Source organism: Verticillium dahliae, genomic scaffold, assembly GCF_000150675.1.
Source record: "Verticillium dahliae VdLs.17 supercont1.19 genomic scaffold, whole genome shotgun sequence".
Taxonomy (NCBI): Eukaryota; Fungi; Ascomycota; class Sordariomycetes; order Glomerellales; family Plectosphaerellaceae; genus Verticillium; species Verticillium dahliae.
This window is the reverse complement of record NW_009276939.1, coordinates 536,586-555,938: the sequence shown is the minus strand read 5'-3', so window position 1 is coordinate 555,938 and position 19,353 is coordinate 536,586. Positions and strand designations below refer to the sequence as shown.

Below are 19,353 nucleotides of genomic sequence, written 5' to 3'. Positions count from 1 at the left end.
TTTTTTTTTTTTGGCCGTGACGACATCTATCCCAGGTGATTCCTTTTTCCCCTCTTCGGCATCTTCAGTATCCTGTCTGTGCGCCCACCATCTTGATCCTCCCTTCCAACACAGGAGCGATGACCCGCGTCCAGTCGACCGAGAAGTCGCCCTCGACCAGGGGATCGACAGCTTTTCCAAAAACGCCAATCTTCTTGGCCCACCGGCCAAAGAACTTTCGCATCAACAGCAGCTCAAGGTCGACGCTCGCCAGCTCGTCGGCGTCCTGCAGGATGCCCTTGCCGCCCTTTTCATCACCGTCATCCTCTTCCTCGTCCAACTCGGCGGGCCGGGCGTCGAGGCCGAGCCGCTTCCGCATCCACTGGCTCCACGACTTGCTGTCCGCGCCCGTCTTTGGCTGCGCAGCGTCTTGCTCGGGCTTGCTGCCCGGCGCGGTGGCCCCCCAGGGGTTCTTCCTCGTCTCGATGGGCGTCGTGCACTCGCTTGCGACCTTGACCCAGTGCTCGCTGAGGTTCTTCCACTGCCCGACGGTCCGCAGTCCCATGAAATACTGCCGCAGCATGGCCGAGATGAGGATGCCGTTCTCCTCGCTGATCAACTCCTCGGCCGTGCCGCCCTCGGGTTCCACGAGCAGCGAGTCGTACCCGTCCTTGCCGCGCGCCATGTAGCCCCTCGTCGCGAGCACATATTTCTTTTCCTCCTCGAGCGGCGCGCCGCCGAGCTTCACCCAGTTGACGCGCGCGCCGGACGCCTTGCTGGGGTCAAACTCGAATTCGAGGTTCGACACCTGCGGGAACCGTCCCTCCTGCGCCGGGTACATGGAGACTGAGTTCTCGAGGGCCTCCCTCAGCTGCGTGCCGGTGACACGAATGACGACAACGGGGTCCTCAAAGGGGAAACAGTTTGTAATGTCGCGCACGCGCAGCACGCCTGGCGGGTAGATCTGGTCGCCGCGAATGGTGCCGGCGGCCATAAGGGCGGCGTCGGCGTTGTGGTAGTTGCGCATAATGTCGCAGACAAAGTTGCCCATGTTGCTCTCCTTCATACGGACGGTGCTGAAGCGGGCGTCGAGCGGCGCCGCTGTCCAGCCGACAGGCTTGCACAGCTGGTGCTTGAGCTTGTCGGTTAGCGCCGACGTCATGCGTAGGGCCTCGGCGTTCTCGGGAATGGACGAGACAATGTCGCGGCGGAGAATGTCAATGTCCCAGCGGCCGGGGCGCGTCGCGCTGCGGCGTGCCTCAATGTAGCTGAGCTGCTTAAAGTCGGTGCCGCTGCGGAGGACATGTGTGTCGTTGATGAAGCTGTGGGCGTAAAAGTGGTCATGGCCGCCGAGGATGAGGTCGAAGAGACCATCCGTCTGGCGAGCGAGCTTGTCATCGTTGGGCTCGCGCTGATGGCTGACGCAGATGACAATGTCGGCGCCGGCTTCACGTAGGCCGGGGACGAGCTGCTTGGCCGTCTCGGTGGCGGACTTGTAGATGAGATTCGGCGGCAGAGAGTTGATGGTCTCGAGCCACTCGCGCTCACCCAGGCCGATGAGACCAACTTTGAGCCCGTTGGAGGCGGTCAGCAAGTGGGTGCGCTTGGCATTACCGAGGGGCACGTCGTCGCCGAGGGCCGGGTCGAGCACGTTGGCGAGGAGCCAGGGGAAGTTGCACTTGCGGGCGAGGTGCTCAAACTGCTTGACGCCAAAGTCGAGATCATGGTTCTGTCATGTGTCAGCGCGTGAGAGCTTATTGAATACGAGGTCATGCGCTCACCCCGACACAGGCACAGTCGGTACCGATGGAGTTGAGAACGGGCACCATGTGCTCACCCTTGGTGACGGAACTCTCGAGGCTTGGGTTAAAAGCATCGCCCGAGAAGAGAGTGATCAACTCGGGCTCGCCGCGGAATCGGTCCTTGCTCCGATACTGGTTGACGGCGGTGATGAAACGGGCTATGCCACCCTTGGGCTCAGCACTCGAGGGGTCGAGGTGGTACACATCGTTGTAGTGTAGAAGCCGCAGGTCGGGCGGGGAGTCGGGCTGTGAGGAGAAGGCAAAGCCGTCCTGCTGGGTGCGGCCGGAGCTGAATGTGACGGTTGGCCTGTCTTCTGCGGGGGCGTTCTTGGGCATCTCGGCGCGCGAAGGGTGTTGCCGTAATTGCCAGTACGAGCACTGGTCGACGAGGTTGATGTCAGGCGTGGACTGCGGCTCAGGAACGCAGCGTGCGCTCGGGAACGCGGTACGAGAAGGGTAACGCGGGCTGCGGGTGGCGGTGATTGTTTCTGAAAATAGCACACAGGGCGTTGATGGGTGGCAGCGGGATCGAACCACGGGAGATGTGACGGCAATCAAGCCAAGATGTCGAAGGGAGAGAAGCGGAGGTGGAGATGTGGGTGGGGAATCGGAAATAAGAGGGCAGGGAGACTGCAACCCAGCAAAGAAAAGAAGAAGGGGTATCTTATTCAGCTCAGGGGCTGTGCTGTGCCTCAAGGGTCGCGGTGATGGGCAGCAATCTGTTTGGTGGTTGAAGGAGAGACACTGCTCCCTTCCACGCGGTGAAGTCGTGGACTTGGCCGTTCGACACTGTGGGAAGGCACTCGTGCGGGGGCGGGGCTGTGCCTGGCTAGTCCTGATGGGGACTGATAAGATGCAGTTATCGCGCCAATGATGAGCCTGCTTTTCATCATCTTTGGGAAACCATCAACAGCCAATCAATACCGCTGATTCTGCTGACCTCACTTCACCCCCCATTCAGAAAAGACCCCCTAGAAAGCCCCCACATGCTCGACTTCTCCCTTGGCCCAACCTCACAACACCAAAAAAACCTGGTCACCAAAACCACCAGCATAGCCACCCACTGGTTTTTCCAAGCGTCTTGGCTTTTTAAGCTTATCCAACCGACACCCGCTCTGAATTGCTCGCGCCAGCGTTGATCCTTGCCGTTTCTTTCTTTTTTATCCGGCCACTTCACCCCACCGGTGGCATGATCGTTCATAATTGGGTTCATGCTTTCGTCAAATCATGTTCTCATTCACACTCGTGGCTCTTGCTAACTAAACATGTTTCCGGTCTCTTGTATGTACAAGCACGCTCTCGCTCCTGGTCTACTACAGGCTAGCAGCGGAACCAAGCAACCCCTGTTGGACTGATGTGCTGTCCCGCTGTGCTTGTGCTGTCCCCCCTTGGCATGTGGCCGCCCCTTTGCTTGCCAGCGTCACCTCAGACCCAGACCTCTTTCGGCTCGGCCATCTGGTACAGCTTCCTTGAAGCCAGCATGCGTCCGACGACGATCATCCTCATGACGCCCTCGGCACTCTCCTGCGTCAGCTTCTCTGCCTCGAGCACGGCTTCCGCCAGCGTCGTCGGCTTCTGCAAGATGCACGTGTACGCATCAATGCCAACATCGTAGTTGACCCGCGCGCCAGGCCCAATCGTGCCAGCAATGGCGACGACGGGCAGGCCATACTTCTTTGCCCGCATGCCAATCTCGGCAGGGATCTTGCCGCGGGGTGTCTGGTCGTCAATGCCTCCCTCGGCCGTGAGCACAAGGTCGCAGTCGTCAAAGAGCGTCTCAAAGTCGACATACTCCGCCACCACCTCATATCTTGGCCGGAGCCTGGCGCCAATCAACCGAAGACCGGTGCCCAGGCCACCAGAGGCCCCGCCACCGGGCGCCTTGCCCACCTTGTTGTCGCAGAGCAGACGGCCGGTCACGACGCTGAGCACCTCCATCGCAGCCGACAGCCGCTCCGTCTGCTCCTCGGACGCGCCCTTTTGCGCGCCAAAGACCCTCGCCACGCCGCCAGGGCCGCACAGCACGTTGCTCCAGTTGACGGCCACCTCGATCGACGTCTCGTGGATCCTCTTGTCGACGTTGCTGAGGTCAATGTTGGCGAGACGCAGCAGCGAGTCGCCGCCGCCCGCCGTCGGCAGCGGCCTGCCGTCCTGGTCGAGCAGGCGGGCGCCCAGGGCCTGGAGCATGCCCGCGCCGCCGTCACAGGTGCCAGAGTCACCGCAGCCTATGACGATGCGCTTGGCGCCAGCATCGAGGCAGGCGAGGAGCAGCTCGCCGACACCGTAGGTCGTCGTGCGCGCTGGGTTGCGTAGGTGGCTGGGCACCAGGCTCAGGCCCGCGGCAGCCGCCATCTCGATGACTGCCGTGCGAGGGGCCGAGGTGTTGCTGCCGTTGCCCAGGATGCCGAAGAAGGACTCGACCGGCGCGCTCACCGGTCCAGTGACTGTGACGTGGTGGAGCTTGCCAGCGGTAGCGGTCACCAGCGCACCAGTGAAACCTTCGCCGCCGTCGACAAGGGGGACCTTGCGGACAGAAGCGTCAGGGAGCACTGCGAGGATACCGGCTTCGATGCAGTCGGCTGCCGTCTGGGGCTGCAGGCTGCCTTTGAAGCCAGAGGGGCAGACGAGAACCTTCATGCCGGAGGGAGCGGCAGGAGTAGTCATCTTGAGCTTCATTGGGGATGATATGTTGCGGGTTGTGGGTTGCGTTGGTAAGTCAATGTATGCTGTGTAATGTTTGAACGAAGGTGTTTGTTCAAACGAAGGTTGGTGAGGTGAGTAGGTATATGATGTAAGTATGAGGATGATGTAGCGATTGTGAGGGGTACTTTGAATACTAGTGAGAAAGCGAATGTTTTGACTGTGATGGTGATGATAATGATCTCCTTGTGCTCCATATTCGAGCCAGAAGTCCTCGTCTTATATGGTATCAAGACTTGAGCCCATCACCGCCAACGCATCATCACGACACTTGCCAAAGTCTGACTTGGCCAAGCTTCAGAAACCGTTCATCTCATGGCGAAGATCTTTTCTTAGACACCTCAAGCCACTACACTGCCCGGTGTGTGTCGGCAATCGGCTTGAAGCCATTCACGCGCAGAAGCTAGAGGAGGCGCTGTCGGGTTACCACACGGCGAGAAAGACGCAACCGGGAAGTTGCTCGTGTGATAGAATTATTTTGAGATGCACTCATTTCCCAAGCATGATGCGGGGACAAGCACCAGTCCGGCCTTCTGGGCAGAGCTTGATCATGGATAGACTTGTCGATCGTGCCTGGTATGCGCTTGATGTCAGGGCTTCACGAGTCACCGCATAGCCCTGCCAGGCGGGGTCTCTCCATGACGAGCACCATGGCCATGATGGCATGGCACGCGAGCAGCAAAGCAAGTCATCCTAATCATTGGACCCTTTCCGGCGAAAACCCTGGCTCTGGAAGTCTCGGCATCGACAACCGCTCCGGCGAGCTTATCCTCTTCTCGTATGGTCGGGGCTGAAACCAAGTGCCAAGCCAGCCTCTGAGGCACACAGCTTCCAATGACACGGCCCAACGGAACTCAAGGCCACCACTGAAACAGAGACTCTCGAAGCTTTTGGCCAGGGGCAATCTTTTGACGACACAGCCCGAAGTGCTCGCTGGCACCGCACGCACAGCCACTTACACTGACGTAGTGGGGCTCCTGTGAGCCAAGGGTTCCGATTCTCAGTCGATTCCAGCTGCCAAGAAAGCTTCGAGCGAGCTTCCATCTTATGACCCTAACCCCACGACCAGGCAAATACAACCGCCGATCATTTTGCTCGAGGAGGGCCCGCTCACACAAGCACGTGCGCCACTTTTTGTAGGGAGTTATCTTTGGATACTCCGGCCTGCTTCCCGAGCACTGCGGTCATTAGTTCCGGTATGAGCCCCCCCTTTGCCGATCACGGGCTTGGGTGCTGCGGTGGCTTGGCCCAGAACTTCTGCCCTTTCGTCGCAAACGCTCACGCGAAGTCGAGAGGCGACGGTGTGTTGGCCGCTCGACTTTTTGAGGCGAAGCTACCATGTGGCACATTGTGGGAGAAGGGGACAGAAGCAAGACACGCGACATAGTTTAAGTTCTTTGAGTGTATAAGACGCAAAGGCCGGCGGTCCGTGATGCAACTTTGTCCAACCATATCACTTCACTTTTTCAATCGTTCCACCATCATCCTCTCGCTTAAGCACCACTTTCGTTCTACGTTTCATTTGCTTGCCCACATCATGTCTCAGAACATCCCTCGAAAGCCCATTCCTAGCCCAGAGGTCGCAATGCATCGTGGTCTCCACAGTTCTCGCTCGACCCTCTGGCGGCCATGGACTCCAGGTCTTCCGTCTGTCAACGATTATGAAAGATCCATCCACAAGTTTCCCTGGCTTGAGCAAGACTCAAGCGACGACGAGGAAATGGAACGTGGTTATGCGGCAGTCCCAAAGACAGACTGTTCTACTAATGGTCGACGACTTATTCAGTGTGTGCCTGAAGAAGAGCTTGACCCTGCACATGTTGAAGAGGGCCCAAAGGAAGAGGCCAAAGAGGAGCTCTTGAATGATCCCAATATTGTAAGCTCACCCGCCTCCTAACCGTCACTTGCATTCTGTGCTGACAGCCCTTGTAGGTTACCTGGGATGGTCCCAAAGATCCGGCAAACCCGAAGAACTGGCCGAAATATCGACGATGGACATCGACCATCCTAGTATCCTGCTTTACCTTCATCTCTCCGGTTTCGTCCACGATGCTGGCCCCTGCGCTCCCTACACTTGCCGAAGAGTTCAAGATCAAGTCCGACATTGAGACATACCTCCTCATGTCTATCTTCCTGCTTGCGTACGCCGTCGGTCCTTTCATCCTCGGTCCACTCTCGGAGATGTATGGCCGTGTCGTCGTGCTTCAGTCTGCGAATATGGTCTTTCTCCTGTTCAACACAGTTTGCGGTTTCTCGACAAGCAAGGAGCAGATGCTAGCTTTTCGATTTCTCAGCGGTTTAGGTGGTAGCGCCCCCCAGGCTGTAAGTTCCACCCGTTGCCATCAAATGACGCATCTAACGGACCTAGCTTGGTGGTGGTGTCCTCAGTGACTGCTGGCACAAAGAGGAGCGTGGTATGGCCACTGCCATCTACAGTCTGGCCCCCTTCCTCGGCCCTGCGGTTGGCCCGATCGGTAAGTCACTCCTCACGACACACTTGAATGGGCTATTCTGATGTCAAGGTCTACAGCTGCCGGCTATCTCACTCAATACCTCAACTGGCGTTGGATCTTTTGGACTGTTTCCATTGCCGACGCCCTAGTGCAAATCCTTTGCTTCTTCATCCTATCCGAGACATACACCCCTAAGATCCTTTACGTCAAGGCCAAGAAGCTCCGAAAGGAGACTGGCAACAAGGATCTGCGTACTGAGTACGAGAACCCAGACCAGACATTTGCTCAGACCCTGAGGAAGAATCTTGTCCGACCGTTCATCATGCTGTTCACTCAGCCCGCACTACAGGTTACTGCTCTCTACCGAGCCTATCTCTATGGTCTGATGTATCTTGTCCTGGCTTCGTTCCCAATGGTCTGGATGGAGCAATACGGCCAAAAGGCTGGACCTGCGAGTCTGAACTACATCTCTCTCGGCGTCGGCTTCGTCATTGGCCTCCAGGTTTCCGGCCCTATGATCGATAAAGTAAGTGCTGAAACTACTGGCTTCACCATCGGATAGGCACTAACGATTCCAGGTTTACCGAACCCTCAAAGTCCGCTACAACCACCCCGGCCGGCCCGAATTTCGCGTCCCGCTTATGTACCCGACAGCCATCATCGTTCCCATCGGCTTGGTGATCTATGGCGTCGCCGCCCACAACCGCACGCATTTCATCGTTCCCAACATCGGTGCCGCCATCTTCGCCGCTGGTCTGATTCTCTCTTTCCAGTGCGTGCAAACATACACCATTGACACCTACGAACGATATGCAGCAAGCGCAACAGGAGCTGCAGCCTTTGTGCGAACGATGGCGGGCTTCAGCTTCCCTCTCTTCGCACCCAAGCTGTACGACGCTCTCGGTGTTGCGGCTGGTAACGGTGTTCTTGCCGGTGTTGCAGCCTTGTTGGGAATTGTGGTGCCAACCATTATGTGGAAGTACGGCGCTTGGCTGAGGAGCAAGAGCCAGTACTGTTCCGGCTAAGGGCGGTGTATGACCATGATTTCTGTTCTCTGCTGTTTTTTTGACGTTTGAAGCTTTACGACTGACGATACATGATTGAGGGGATCACTATAGATGAGAGCGTTGATAGAAGTTTTCAGAGCGAATCTGCTGCGGTTTTAAATTCTAGAGTACGTTGTAATTCAGTCACACATGATCGCAACTTTTGGAAGTTCTTTGCACATGGCCTGCCTGCTCCGGCGTCCAGTATTGGCGGAGTGGGGCCGTCGTCTTGACCAAGTCGTACCCCTGGATCCGACCGCGCTCCTACGTTTCCGACTACGGGTCACCACCAGAGAGCAATGTAGACAGAGGACACAAACATTGAACGCTTTCTTAATACTAAGCTATCATGCTTCGGTTCCCATGGTGATTCATCAAGCTGGTTGAGACTCTTGCTAGCGGTAGCTAAGCATCGCTTGCAATCTAGTGAACGCTCTTCTGCCAATGAAAGCAAAGAGACATGGAAGCACTTGAAGACTCAAACGCTTTTCTAGTTATTTTTTCGTGTTCAATGGCAACAACGGTCACATATCATATATAATTCTGTACAACGGCATGAATCGTCATTAAGACACTGTTCAAGTGATGGTTTGCTCTTGAATACAGAATGCAGATAATCGGAATATTACTTCCGTGGGCCACTAAGTCACACGGCCTTTTTACTGCTTTCATCAGTTACACGTGGGTTAATGTTGCTTGGCCGGCACTCGGCCGGCCCTTGGCCCCTTGGCAAGTACCCCAGACGGCATATCTTGCCCCCCGTCCGACGTCTGATATTTGTCCAACAGCTGCCAACACGACCGGGATCCTGGTTCCACAACAACGTTGACATTGGCATTGCCAACTTGCCAAGTACGTCAGCCTCCAGGACGGAAGTTACAAGTGAAATCATTGGCGGGCCTGAGGCAAAGGATCTTGGAACCTCATACTTGGCGGACATTGTGCGCACTACTCCCGCGAAGGAGGGTGGTAATCAATATAAGCAAAACCCAAGCACCTCGGTTTCCGGTGCTTGATAGACTATTTCAACAGAAAAACGCTGATCTCCTTGCCCGCCAAGGGCAAGCATGAACTTGGCTTTCTCCACCATTGATACTCCTAGGGTCTAATCCACAGATTTGATTTTTGTTTGGAAAGGTGAGGAAAGCCGCAGGGTCTGTCATGTGTCTTAGTATTTACTTGATGTCTATATCTGTAGCTGCTTCTCCCAAATCTTGCTCTTCAATACCACACCACAACGCCAGCTTCCTCAAGCTCTCTCATTTTTGAACTTTGATCTCCTTGAAAATCTCTTACGATGAAGGTTTCATCTGTTTATTTAAGCCTGCTCTCTTCACTTGCAGCTGTTCCAAGCGTCTCTGCCTGTAACGGCTACGAAGGAGGCCTCCCCTCCCACACCGACCACTACTCCAATTCGCAGGTCATCGAGGTCCCAGCTGGTGAGGTCTATGACGGGAAGTGGGCTAAATATGATCGGGGATCTGGTGCCTGCAATGAACAGAATGAGGGAGACTGGCGTGATGCCGTCTTCTACCTTCGCCGTGGCGCTACTTTGAAGAACGTCATCATAGGCAAGGACCAAGCTGAGGGCGTCCACTGCGATGGCCCTTGCACTCTTGAGTTTGTCTGGTTTGAAGATGTTTGCGAAGATGGTATCTCGGTAGTAAGTGCGACCAGACAGGAGATTCATGGTCCATTGACTGACATACCGTGCAGAAGAATGACAGACCTGGCGACGAGACCTGGATCATTGGCGGCGGTGCCTTCAAGGCCCAGGATAAGATTGTACAGCATAATGGTTGCGGGACTGTCAACGCAGGTTTCACCCCAAAGACATTATGGTGGTACGATGCTGACTCGGCTCACAGATTATCAACTTCTACGCCGAGGACTATGGGAAGGTCTATCGCTCATGCGGCAACTGTAGCAGTCAGTGCAAACGCAATGTGTACGTCGAAGGTGTGACAGCGTACAATGGTGGCGAGATTGTTGGCATCAACGAGGCATTTGGTGACACTGCCACATTGAGGAATGTCTGCACAGATGCGAAAGAGGCGTGCTGGATCTATGATGGCTGTGCAGGTGGCTGCTCCCCTGAGAAAGTTCGTCCTTGCTCTGGCTAAGCAGCTAGCTACTGCGCGCGATTTGCACGCCGTAGCTCATGGGTTATGTGGCAACCAAAGTCCGGGCAGGCATGGTTGTTTCCATGCTAATCGGCGTCAAGTGGCATTCGGTGGTTTCATGTACCCGACGCACAATTTTTGAAGTATATAGGTTGGAAAAAGATCTGGTCGCTGAGCCCTGCATAAGTTTTACTACTCATCCAAATTTGATACGGCGAAGTCAGGAAATACTCACGACAACATCCCGAGGCCCAGCGTTCGAAGCGGTGCTTCTTCGGTCCCGAGAGTGTGGGAACCCTTAGTTAGCACCAGCAGACCTGAATGATTTTGCGAATTGCCAGGGTCATCGCCAGCATTGTCCTTGAACGCTAGAATTCGGCCAGCATACAGGATGGGTCAGGAGCGGGTAGGTGGAGTCTAGACCCTTCAATGCGCAAGCCTCTTCACACTTGTTCCGCATGGCCCATGCAGCCCTGACTGCTGCAATTGAAGCTACGTGCCTGATAGCCGGGTAGCCCAAATGCTAGGTCGTTGTTTCCGGTCAATCAGGCTCGTGGGAGCTGGGAATAGCGGACAAACGGAGATCTTATCAGATGTGCCGGCTGATGGGGCCACGGGTGGACGCCATCGATCCTTCGCGTGCCCAAGTGCAGGTTGTGGCATGCTATTCATATGTCTATTACTTAAAAATGCCGTGTTATCCGAAGAACACCTGATGGGGACGTCTGCTAGTCGTGAAAATCTAATCTGATCGGGTATTGCACCCATGGGTCGTCAGCCGAAGAAATGTGCAGCACCCCCTAGCAGGAAATTGGGGGAGACCCGAGCAGAGAGAAACAGAGATTTGATTTAAGCTCTGCCACAGCAGCTTTCTGCCATGCGACAACTGCAGTCCGCTCCCAAAGTAAACCTTCGCCTACGATCACAGCTATGCCTACCCTGCCCAAGATCCGCCTAGGCCTAGGGCGGCAACAAGTCGACGATGTCATCGTGCCTGCCGCTGCCGAAGGAACGCCCGACGACGCCAAGTTGGGTGCTGAAAACGTGGCAAATGAAACGGGTGCACAGGTAGACGAGAAACCAGTGCTTCCCAGCGAGAATGTGCAACATGGTGTGCAAAGCGTACAGGCCGTCACACTCACCTGGTCGAAGCGGTCGCTGGTAGCCGTTTTCATCAAGTATGCACTATAGCCCAGATGCCAGAGCTCAATGGATTGCTGACATGGTCTTTGTGTAAAAGTATATGGTGTCTGTATCTGGTCAACGCTTTTCAGTCTTCAATTCTGTATAACCTGATGCCGTTCGTTACGAGTGACTTCGAGTCGCATTCGCTCCTGACGGTCATCAACATCGTGGCCAACGCAATGACAGCTGCAGTCTACATACCGCTCGCCAAAATGCTTGACGTCTGGGGTCGTGCTGAAGGCTTCCTCGTCATGACGAGCTTCGCCACGCTGGGACTGGTCCTCATGGCTACATGCAACAGTTTCTCGACCTTTTGCGCCGCCCAAGTAAGGGTCATGAAGAGAATAAAGAGAAGAATGGAGCTGACGTTCGATTTCCAGGTTTTCTATTCTATTGGATTCGGAGGCATTATCTATAGTGTGGATGTTATTACGGCTGACGCCACGAGTCTGAAGAATCGAGGACTAGCATTTGCGTTCACTTCTTCTCCCTACATGATAACTGCATTCGCCGGCCCGAAGGCTGCAGAGGGATTTTACGAGAACGTCAACTGGCGGTGGGGATTCGGATGCTTCTCAATTATCCTACCCTGTGTGGCGGCTCCTTTGTTCACAATTTTGAAGTTCAACCTTCGAAAAGCTGAGCAGCAAGGACGTATTCTCCGGGAAAAGAGTGGAAGAACAGTGGCGCAGAACATCTGGATGTTTGTGACCGAATTCGATGGTAAGAAAAACCTCAATTGGATACAGAAGAGATTGACTGACTTAGCCTGGATAGTTCCCGGAGTCATCTTATTCGCCGGCGGCCTCACCACATTCTTACTGCCCTTCACACTCGCCGACTCAGCGCCTAACGGTTGGTCGTCAGGTTATATCATTGCCATGATTGTCGTGGGATTTGTCGTCCTTGGAATCTTTGCGCTCTACGAAACATTCCTGGCTCCGACACCGTTCCTCAACGTCCACCTCATGACTAACAGAACAATCATTGGAGCTCTTGCCCTCTGCGCGACATACCAAGTCTCCTACTACTGCTAGAACAGCTACTTCACCTCGTTCCTTCAGGTTGTGAATAACCTCAGTGTTTCAGAGGCGGGGTATGTTGCAAGCACCTTTGATGTCGTGTCCGGCATCCTTCTTTTGATCGTTGGTTTCTCCATCAGAAAGACGGGCTACTTCAAGTGGCTTCTTTACTTTGCCATTCCACTCTACGTCTTTGCACAGGGGCTAATGATTCATTTCCGGCAACCCAACGGTTACATTGGATACATTTTCATGTGCCAGATATTCATCTCAGTGGGTGGAAGTATCTTCATCATCGTTCAACAGCTGTCAATTCTCGCCGCTGTCGACCACCAGCACGTCGCTGCAGCTTTGGCACTCCTCAGCGTTGTTGGTAACATTGGCGGTGCTGTTGGCAACTCTATCTCTGGCGCTATCTGGACCAACACTTTTGCCGAGGCCCTCGAGCGATATCTCCCGGCCACGGCTTTGCCGGATCTGACCGAGATCTACGAGAGTCTCGAGATGCAGCTCAGCTACGAAGTTGGCTCCCCGGAGCGATTCGGTATTCAGCAGGCGTATGGATACGCACAAACCAAGATGCTTGCCACGGGCACTGGTATCATGGCACTGTCATTCATCTGGGTGCTTCTCATCCGCAACATCAACGTTGGAACAATTAAGCAGACTATGGGCAATGTCTTCTGATCAGCAGTTGAAAAGGCTATGAACCCTCTCATAGAACCTGATTATATAACTCTGGACCCTGCAGAAACCTTGATCCCTCTTGGTCAAGCAGTGGCTTTACTCCAGACCCTCAAACTCTTTTGCACACCTCGCGAATTGTCTCCAGGTCATCAGCTCATCATCCAGGATAGCGTGCGACTCGTCTAAGCTTGCCCTGCCGTAATAGCCAAACTCAGCCAGGAGTCGCAGATTCTGCAACAACTCCTCTGCTGCAAAGGCTGGGAGGCCTTGACTTGTTAAAACTCCCCTATAGGCATCATGGGTCATCTCAAAAAATGCGATATTCTTGCCTGCTTTGGGGAACAGGCTTTTGAATGTTTCGATGGCCTCAGCCGGCGTCATATAATTTGAGGCACCAAGGATTTGCTTGCCAAGAACCTGCTCTCGGTTCAAGACAATACCTTTAACGAATTTGCCTGTATCGTTGACGTCGAAGAAGGGGATTTCGGCAGTGGAAGGCGCGGGAAGGAAGAATCTCCAGCCGTCTTCAAGAGGTGTCTTTTTCATCAAATTGGTCGTCAGATTTGATGCGTAAAGTCCAGGCATGAAGAATGATGCGGGAATGTCGAGTGACCGGACGTAGCTCTCAACCTCTGCTTTGCTGTCGAAATGATAAACACAAGACAGGACACCACCCGATACTGCAAAGCCATGTGAGTATCCCCGTGCGAAAGTCCTATGGCAATGTGCTTACGCTTGGTGATGTTGGGCAATGAGCTCCATATGTAGTGCTGAACTTTAGCTTCCTGAAGCATGGTGATCAGCCAAGGTTATTCAAGGGCAAACGCAAGCGTTTCGAGAGGTGGAAAGGTACCTTTGCTGCATCAGCAATATTCTTGCCTTGCTGAACCTCGAGATCCTTGTCCAGGCTCTCCCAATAATTTGTGACCCCATAAACGGCCGTCGACCCTTGTACGGCTTTGAGAACAGAAACCCGGTCGTTCAGATCGGCCTTAATGTAAGTCAGTTGATGAAATGCCAACATGCACTATTGAGGTGTTACCTCAACGACCTCGACGCCTTTGGCCGCGAGGTCCCTGGCCTTTTCGGAAAACGCATTGCGAGTGACACCACGAATGAGCCACCCTTTCAGCTTGCGGTCCTCAAGGAAAGTTTTGACAACACTTCCCCCCTGGAGGCCAGTAGCCCCGAAAACAGTGATAACTTGCTGGTGCATGATAGGTGATAAAATCCGGTGCACTTTGCTTGGTAGCGTGGGATGACAATCGAGCAGTGCGGGTAGAACGATGAAAGATGAGCCGAAATCTGAACGGGGATGAGACTTGTAAGAATCAGTTTTCATCGCTCGCATCAGGTTCTTAAATATCATTTTGCTGCCAGATCGCGGTCCTGACGGCACAGACATGAGTTATTGAATCGCGTGCAGTCAGTCTCTCGGGGTTCGGCGTCGGGATGATTTTCGCCCATTCACGGAGACAATTAACCGCCCCCCTATCCACTTTGAGCCGTGCACAGCTATTGGAAATGGGAGCTTCTGCAGGGCTCAGAATTACACCGATTGACCCCAGTTTTTGGCTGATTATCTTTCCGACCGGGTGCCTGCTTGCCACGACTTGAATCATACGCGGTGTTGCAACCGGAGACTTTCCACTCTCGCCAGAAGAAAGTTCTTCCAGAACGAGTGCAGCTACTCCAAAGCCCCCACCATAATTAAAGGGGGAAGATAGAATCGAGAAGATCCTAGGGCGACGCTTAGAATGCCAGTTGATGTTATAGGCGGAGACACGAGAAACTGGATCACAACATGATATGGAACGCCGAAGTAAGACTCAAGCAGCCGCGATCTCATTAAGCAGTAGGCCAGTACTGTAAAACTACCCAGGGAGCCGATCAAAGCACCTCTTGTCCGGCACAGGATCAAATTTCTAGCCCCTGTGCCAATTTGAATCGAGTCCACTGCGCTATCCTCTAGGAAGGATCTCATCCCTGTCTCTAACCGCCGCCCAATTCAAAACCCTCAAACTCCGTCCTCGGTTGACCGTTTTCAAATGGAGTATCTCAAGCTGTTGGCAATCCAGTGCGCTTCAAGCTTTGTCCGCTCGAATGGGTGCGCGCATCTCTTACTGCTCCTCCTCCTCCTCGGCCTCCTCCTCGAGCTCAAAGGCCTCAAGCTTCTCCCCGCTCGCGGGGAAGGTGGAGGCACGCTTCATCATCTTGGCGAGAGTGCGCTCCGTCTCGAGAATGGAACGGGCAAGGCGGCGGCGGGCCTCGGTGGCGTTGGCGGCACCGGCCATCTGGACGGGCACGACGCCGCCAAAGGGACCGGCGCGGGCGGCGTTCTGGCAGCGGACGAGGCAGACCTGATCTTGGCCGGCAACGGTGCCGGTGCAAGTCTGGTCGGCGGGGATGGCGGCAACCATGGGGAAGTCGGTCTGAGCGCCGCCACGGTTGCGGGAGTTCTGGCCGGGAGGGGTGGTGGTGACCTGGATGTTCTCCCAGGTGGCGCCGGTGCCGTCGGCATTGATCATGCACTCGTAGGGGCCACCACCATCACCGTTGACCTGGTGGAGAGTCATGTCGACGGAACCGCCTTGAGAGACCTGGGGCAGCTGGCCGCCCATCTCGGACATGATGGCCTTGGTGCCGGACTCGAGGCTGTTGGGTCCGGCGCCGACAGTCTCGCCAAAGGTCTGAGCGGACGCGCCACGGAAACGAGTTGAATCCTGCTGGAAGGGGTCGCGACGAGTTCCGTCACGAGGAGTGCTGGTGACGACACCGAGAGCCATGCCCTGACCACCCTGATCACCAGTGGCGGCGATGATGGCACCGTGACCAGCGACGAGCTGGGCGGAAGCCAGGAGGGTGGCGGCGAGGACGGACTTGGTGAACATGATGTCGGAGTATGGGGTTTGAGGAGTTTTGACGGATTAAAGAACAATTAAAGCGGAAACAGCAGCTGAGAGAGAATAAACTGGGAACGATCTCCTAACCAGAGGAGATGACCTGCCAGAGGAAAAAGAGAAGCGAAAAGAGAAAGGTCGAGGAGAAGAGCTGAGGTGGTTGTTGATGCTGATGATGAGGAGAGGAAAGAAAAACAGACGATAGACGGGATGGATGGTGTTTCTTTATAGTCAAATCGTGAGAGACACCAGCAACGACAAGGTCGTTGATGCCCAGGCTGCTCCGGGCGGCATACTCGGTGATGCTGGCTGGCTCACGCCCAGCAACGACAGTGACAGTGCGACTGCCTCAGAATGGCGGTCCAGGCGTGGCTCAGCTCCGAAAGAACAATGGGATGATACTCAAACGACAGCATCACGAGGTGGTTGGCGCCGAAACTGGGCCTTTCCCCCTTGCAAGACGAGATGAGGCTCAGTAGCGCAGGGCACAAAAGAGCCTCTTGGTACGACCGTGCGACGAACCAATCGCGATCAAGGTAATCGACCGGGAAGCACACAGGGTATCGGAAATCATTTCTAGCGCAGCCGAAGAAACATTCATGCGCGGGGCGGGAGCAATCACTAGCAACCCGAGGGGCGTTCGACGAACGGAGCGTGGTGTTTGAGGATCTCCAAGATGCCGGAAGGGCATACCCTGGCCCTTGCTGGGCATTGACATTGTTGGGGGTCGTGCGGTTCACTGCATATGGGTCCGTTTCGGAGCCCTTCAGTGAGCGGGGAGAACCACTGAGATGGGTTTTACCGAGCCCCATCCAAGCCGGATCTATCCAAGCCGGATCCTCCAAGCCAGATCTATTCCAGAGCCTTGCTGCTTTTAGGCTGAGCCGAGAGGAAGCAAGCCCTGAGCTCGGCGGTGGCTTATTAGCTTGCAAGGTGAACAAACCATAGCTGGCGACTGCGTATCCCTCTGGTGCCGAAATTCGGCCTCGGTACTTCACTAATCGACAGCCAGGTAGCAGGAAATAGATATCGACAATTGAGTTAAAAGATAGAACGAGCAGTACATTAACATACCTTACCTCGATACCTCTACATTACGCATGTCTAGTAGAGCTATCTACTACAATCATATACCCAATAGTTGCCTATCAAGGTCCATAACAGAGCTGTTCAAGCTATGTATGTACTGAGGCCGAATTTCGGCACCAAAGGGATACATCATTATGGGGTCTTTTTGGCGCCCCCACCGGCCGGCTCACACCGCCTGCCTCCACAGTCCAGGACCTGCAATCCATGCTTGATGCAAAAAGAAACACCCCATGAAGCTGGAGTCACTGTGGAAAAACTTGGCTACCACTTCGACATGATGAGCAACGAAGAACTCGAGAAGCTCGCCCATCCAGAATTTTGGGACGAGCGCTATTCAACGGCTGAGGCCGATACGCCGACGCACGAATGGTTCCGGACGTTCGACGAGCTTTTGCCTTTTCTCGAGCCCCATCTGTTCGGGTCGCGGGGACCCTTGACCAACCCTAAGATTCTTCACCTCGGATCAGGGGACAGTGTACGCTGGTCCTGACATGATGTCTTCTCATGTATTAGCAGCTAAGATTGATCCAGACTATACCGCGAGACCTGGCAGAGCGTGGATACAATGATCAACTCTGCGTCGACTTTTCCAATGTGGTCGTAGATCTCATGTCCAAGAGACATGGCGACATCAAGGGCATCGAATGGAGGCTCCTGGACGTCTGCAATATGGACAGCATCACTTCGGGGTCCATAGATGTCGCATTCGATAAGGGGACTCTCGACGCCATGATCCACGGTAGCCCGTGGAGCCCCCCTCAGGACGTCGTGGACAAGACTGCCGCATACATCCAGGAGGTTAGTGGTGACTGCCTGGCGAGTGCCTGGAGGAGTTTTCCATCGCTGACGCTCGATCTAGGTATCTCGTGTCCTCAAAAATGATGGCGTGTTCCTCTACGTCACATACCGCCCCCAGCACTTCATCATGCCTCGGCTCAACTGCCCAGGCGTCAACTGGGACACTGAAGTCGTCGTCCTGGGAGGGGATGCCAGCCTCCCTTATCATGGGTTTGTTGTGAAGAAATTGACGCCAGCTGTCAATACAGTAGACCATTCAGAGGGTTCACTTCAAAACTAGTCCGCATCAATCAAAATACCTAGAATTTCACACGGCTCTGAGCACCTGCAAAGCCTGTAATTTGGGAGCCGTCCCGGTTCCGAGCCCTCCTCGTGCCAACGTTCTGTTCTCTTCAAGAGCTCAGGCTTTTGCGGAACATTTTACTGAAGTTCGTAGATCAAGGACGGACGGTCAGCTTTCGATAGCTGCTTAGCCGCTGCTTGGGTCTGTTTGATATTGGCTCATGCCTTAATCTACCGGCCTCCGCTGGGCCAATATTGATAGGGATCCCGAAGATACACGGAGCTCTGGCGGTGGCTTGCTGAGCTGAGCGATGCCTGTAATCATTGATCATGATTCTTCCCCCGATGACCGCCCGCACGGTTCCTGTTCCAACTTGGTAGTCTATGCCAATGTGCCTTTCGTCGACACAGTTGAGCCGCCTGAATTTGAGAGGCGACGAGAGTCAGAGCGAAATACGACGCATGTCTTGGCGTCCGGCTGGCACCGCCGCTCTGAGGACAAGGCCTTGGGGCACAATCGCAATCGCAGCCGATTGTATTGGGAGGTGTTCTTCTGCAGATAGCGTCTTGTGACAATGTTTGGCGACGTTTTGCAGATCGCAGGGATGCCTTGTAAAGATCATCGGCAGTGATCTGCCAAGGCCCTGATCTTGGTTCGGGACCCATTTCAATGAGTCCGCCTCCTTCTAGGTGACAACACATCGGCTGCCTGCTGCTCCGGCTGAGGCGGCATGCATGCATGCAAAGGACGGGTCGAAACGTGGAGGTCCAGCTGGGATAGCCCCTCAAGCCCTTCTCATGGCCCAGGCACAACCCGTTGCCGGCTTGTGAGCTGACCCAGGGGCCAATTGGCGGTGCGATGTGTGACGTCTCCTTAGTTAGTGGCGGGCCGCCTGTATCACAGCGCTGTCTGTGCTCTTCTTCACCACAGAAGCTCACGTTAACCTTCGACCTGGGCCGCTGGCCGAGGCAAGCAGACCGGCCGTTGTGAAATGTAGTAGGTGAACTCTGTGGACAGTGAAACGACATGCCCACAGTTGGTCTGGTACCCGAACAAATCAGCTTGGCTGGGTATGAAGCCGCTCGGTGCCTCCCGCCCCTTTTCCCTCTCTGGCACGACTAACGCGCGCTCTGGAGACATCTCACTGGAACGCTCGCAGCTGGCCGCAAAGACGCGCGGCGGGCAATTGAGGGCCGTTTCGCACATGCCGTCAACGCGGCTCGGCGTGAAGTAGCCAAGCCACGGACCTGGGACCCGCGGACAGAAAAGTAAAAGCAGTGCAACGA

General features: G+C 54.8%; 8 protein-coding genes across 8 annotated transcripts; 4 read left to right on the top strand and 4 right to left on the bottom strand.

Annotated features, from left to right (window-relative positions):
• Positions 1–64: 64 nt before the first annotated feature.
• VDAG_08239 (flagellar associated protein) lies at positions 65–2,117 on the bottom strand (the record flags this gene model as incomplete). Its single annotated transcript, XM_009657616.1, has 2 exons — positions 65–1,708; positions 1,761–2,117. The coding sequence occupies 2 exons, from the start codon at positions 2,115–2,117 to the stop codon at positions 65–67; spliced, it is 2,001 nt and encodes a 666-aa protein (XP_009655911.1).
• A 1,089-nt stretch (positions 2,118–3,206) lies between these two features.
• Positions 3,207–4,445, bottom strand: VDAG_08238 (glycerate kinase; the record flags this gene model as incomplete). Its single annotated transcript, XM_009657615.1, has 1 exon — positions 3,207–4,445. The coding sequence occupies one exon, from the start codon at positions 4,443–4,445 to the stop codon at positions 3,207–3,209; it is 1,239 nt and encodes a 412-aa protein (XP_009655910.1).
• Positions 4,446–6,201: 1,756 nt separating this feature from the next.
• VDAG_08237 (fluconazole resistance protein) lies at positions 6,202–7,959 on the top strand (the record flags this gene model as incomplete). Its single annotated transcript, XM_009657614.1, has 5 exons — positions 6,202–6,357; positions 6,414–6,803; positions 6,850–6,955; positions 7,012–7,460; positions 7,513–7,959. The coding sequence occupies 5 exons, from the start codon at positions 6,202–6,204 to the stop codon at positions 7,957–7,959; spliced, it is 1,548 nt and encodes a 515-aa protein (XP_009655909.1).
• A 1,175-nt stretch (positions 7,960–9,134) lies between these two features.
• VDAG_08236 (pectate lyase C) lies at positions 9,135–10,103 on the top strand (the record flags this gene model as incomplete). Its single annotated transcript, XM_009657613.1, has 3 exons — positions 9,135–9,643; positions 9,697–9,765; positions 9,849–10,103. The coding sequence occupies exons 1-3, from the start codon at positions 9,278–9,280 to the stop codon at positions 10,101–10,103; spliced, it is 690 nt and encodes a 229-aa protein (XP_009655908.1). The 5' UTR covers positions 9,135–9,277.
• Positions 10,104–10,931: 828 nt separating this feature from the next.
• Positions 10,932–12,997, top strand: VDAG_08235 (siderophore iron transporter mirB; the record flags this gene model as incomplete). Its single annotated transcript, XM_009657612.1, has 5 exons — positions 10,932–11,281; positions 11,344–11,614; positions 11,669–12,011; positions 12,066–12,247; positions 12,326–12,997. Exons 1-5 carry the CDS (start codon positions 11,034–11,036, stop codon positions 12,995–12,997), a joined length of 1,716 nt encoding a protein of 571 aa, XP_009655907.1. The 5' UTR covers positions 10,932–11,033.
• A 96-nt stretch (positions 12,998–13,093) lies between these two features.
• Positions 13,094–14,213, bottom strand: VDAG_08234 (uncharacterized protein; the record flags this gene model as incomplete). The annotated part of the gene is made up of 4 exons (XM_009657611.1): positions 13,094–13,677; positions 13,731–13,782; positions 13,851–13,988; positions 14,040–14,213. 4 exons carry the CDS (start codon positions 14,211–14,213, stop codon positions 13,094–13,096), a joined length of 948 nt encoding a protein of 315 aa, XP_009655906.1.
• Positions 14,214–15,117: 904 nt separating this feature from the next.
• VDAG_08233 (CAS1 protein) lies at positions 15,118–15,888 on the bottom strand (the record flags this gene model as incomplete). Its single annotated transcript, XM_009657610.1, has 1 exon — positions 15,118–15,888. One exon carries the CDS (start codon positions 15,886–15,888, stop codon positions 15,118–15,120), a length of 771 nt encoding a protein of 256 aa, XP_009655905.1.
• Positions 15,889–17,163: 1,275 nt separating this feature from the next.
• VDAG_08232 (uncharacterized protein) lies at positions 17,164–18,097 on the top strand. Its single transcript, XM_009657609.1, has 3 exons — positions 17,164–17,461; positions 17,518–17,784; positions 17,846–18,097. The coding sequence occupies exons 1-3, from the start codon at positions 17,198–17,200 to the stop codon at positions 18,062–18,064; spliced, it is 750 nt and encodes a 249-aa protein (XP_009655904.1). The 5' UTR covers positions 17,164–17,197; the 3' UTR covers positions 18,065–18,097.
• Positions 18,098–19,353: the final 1,256 nt, after the last annotated feature.

What these genes read in the sequence shown, in the direction of transcription:
- VDAG_08232 (XM_009657609.1), top strand. Translation starts at nt 17,198, where the DNA reads ATGCAAAAAGAAACACCCCATGAAGCTGGAGTCACTGTGGAAAAACTT. An exon ending in ACCTCGGATCAGGGGACAGT is followed by an intron (nt 17,462 to 17,517) that starts GTACGCTGGTCC and finishes AGATTGATCCAG; the next exon opens with ACTATACCGCGAGACCTGGC. An exon ending in CTGCCGCATACATCCAGGAG is followed by an intron (nt 17,785 to 17,845) that starts GTTAGTGGTGAC and finishes CGCTCGATCTAG; the next exon opens with GTATCTCGTGTCCTCAAAAA.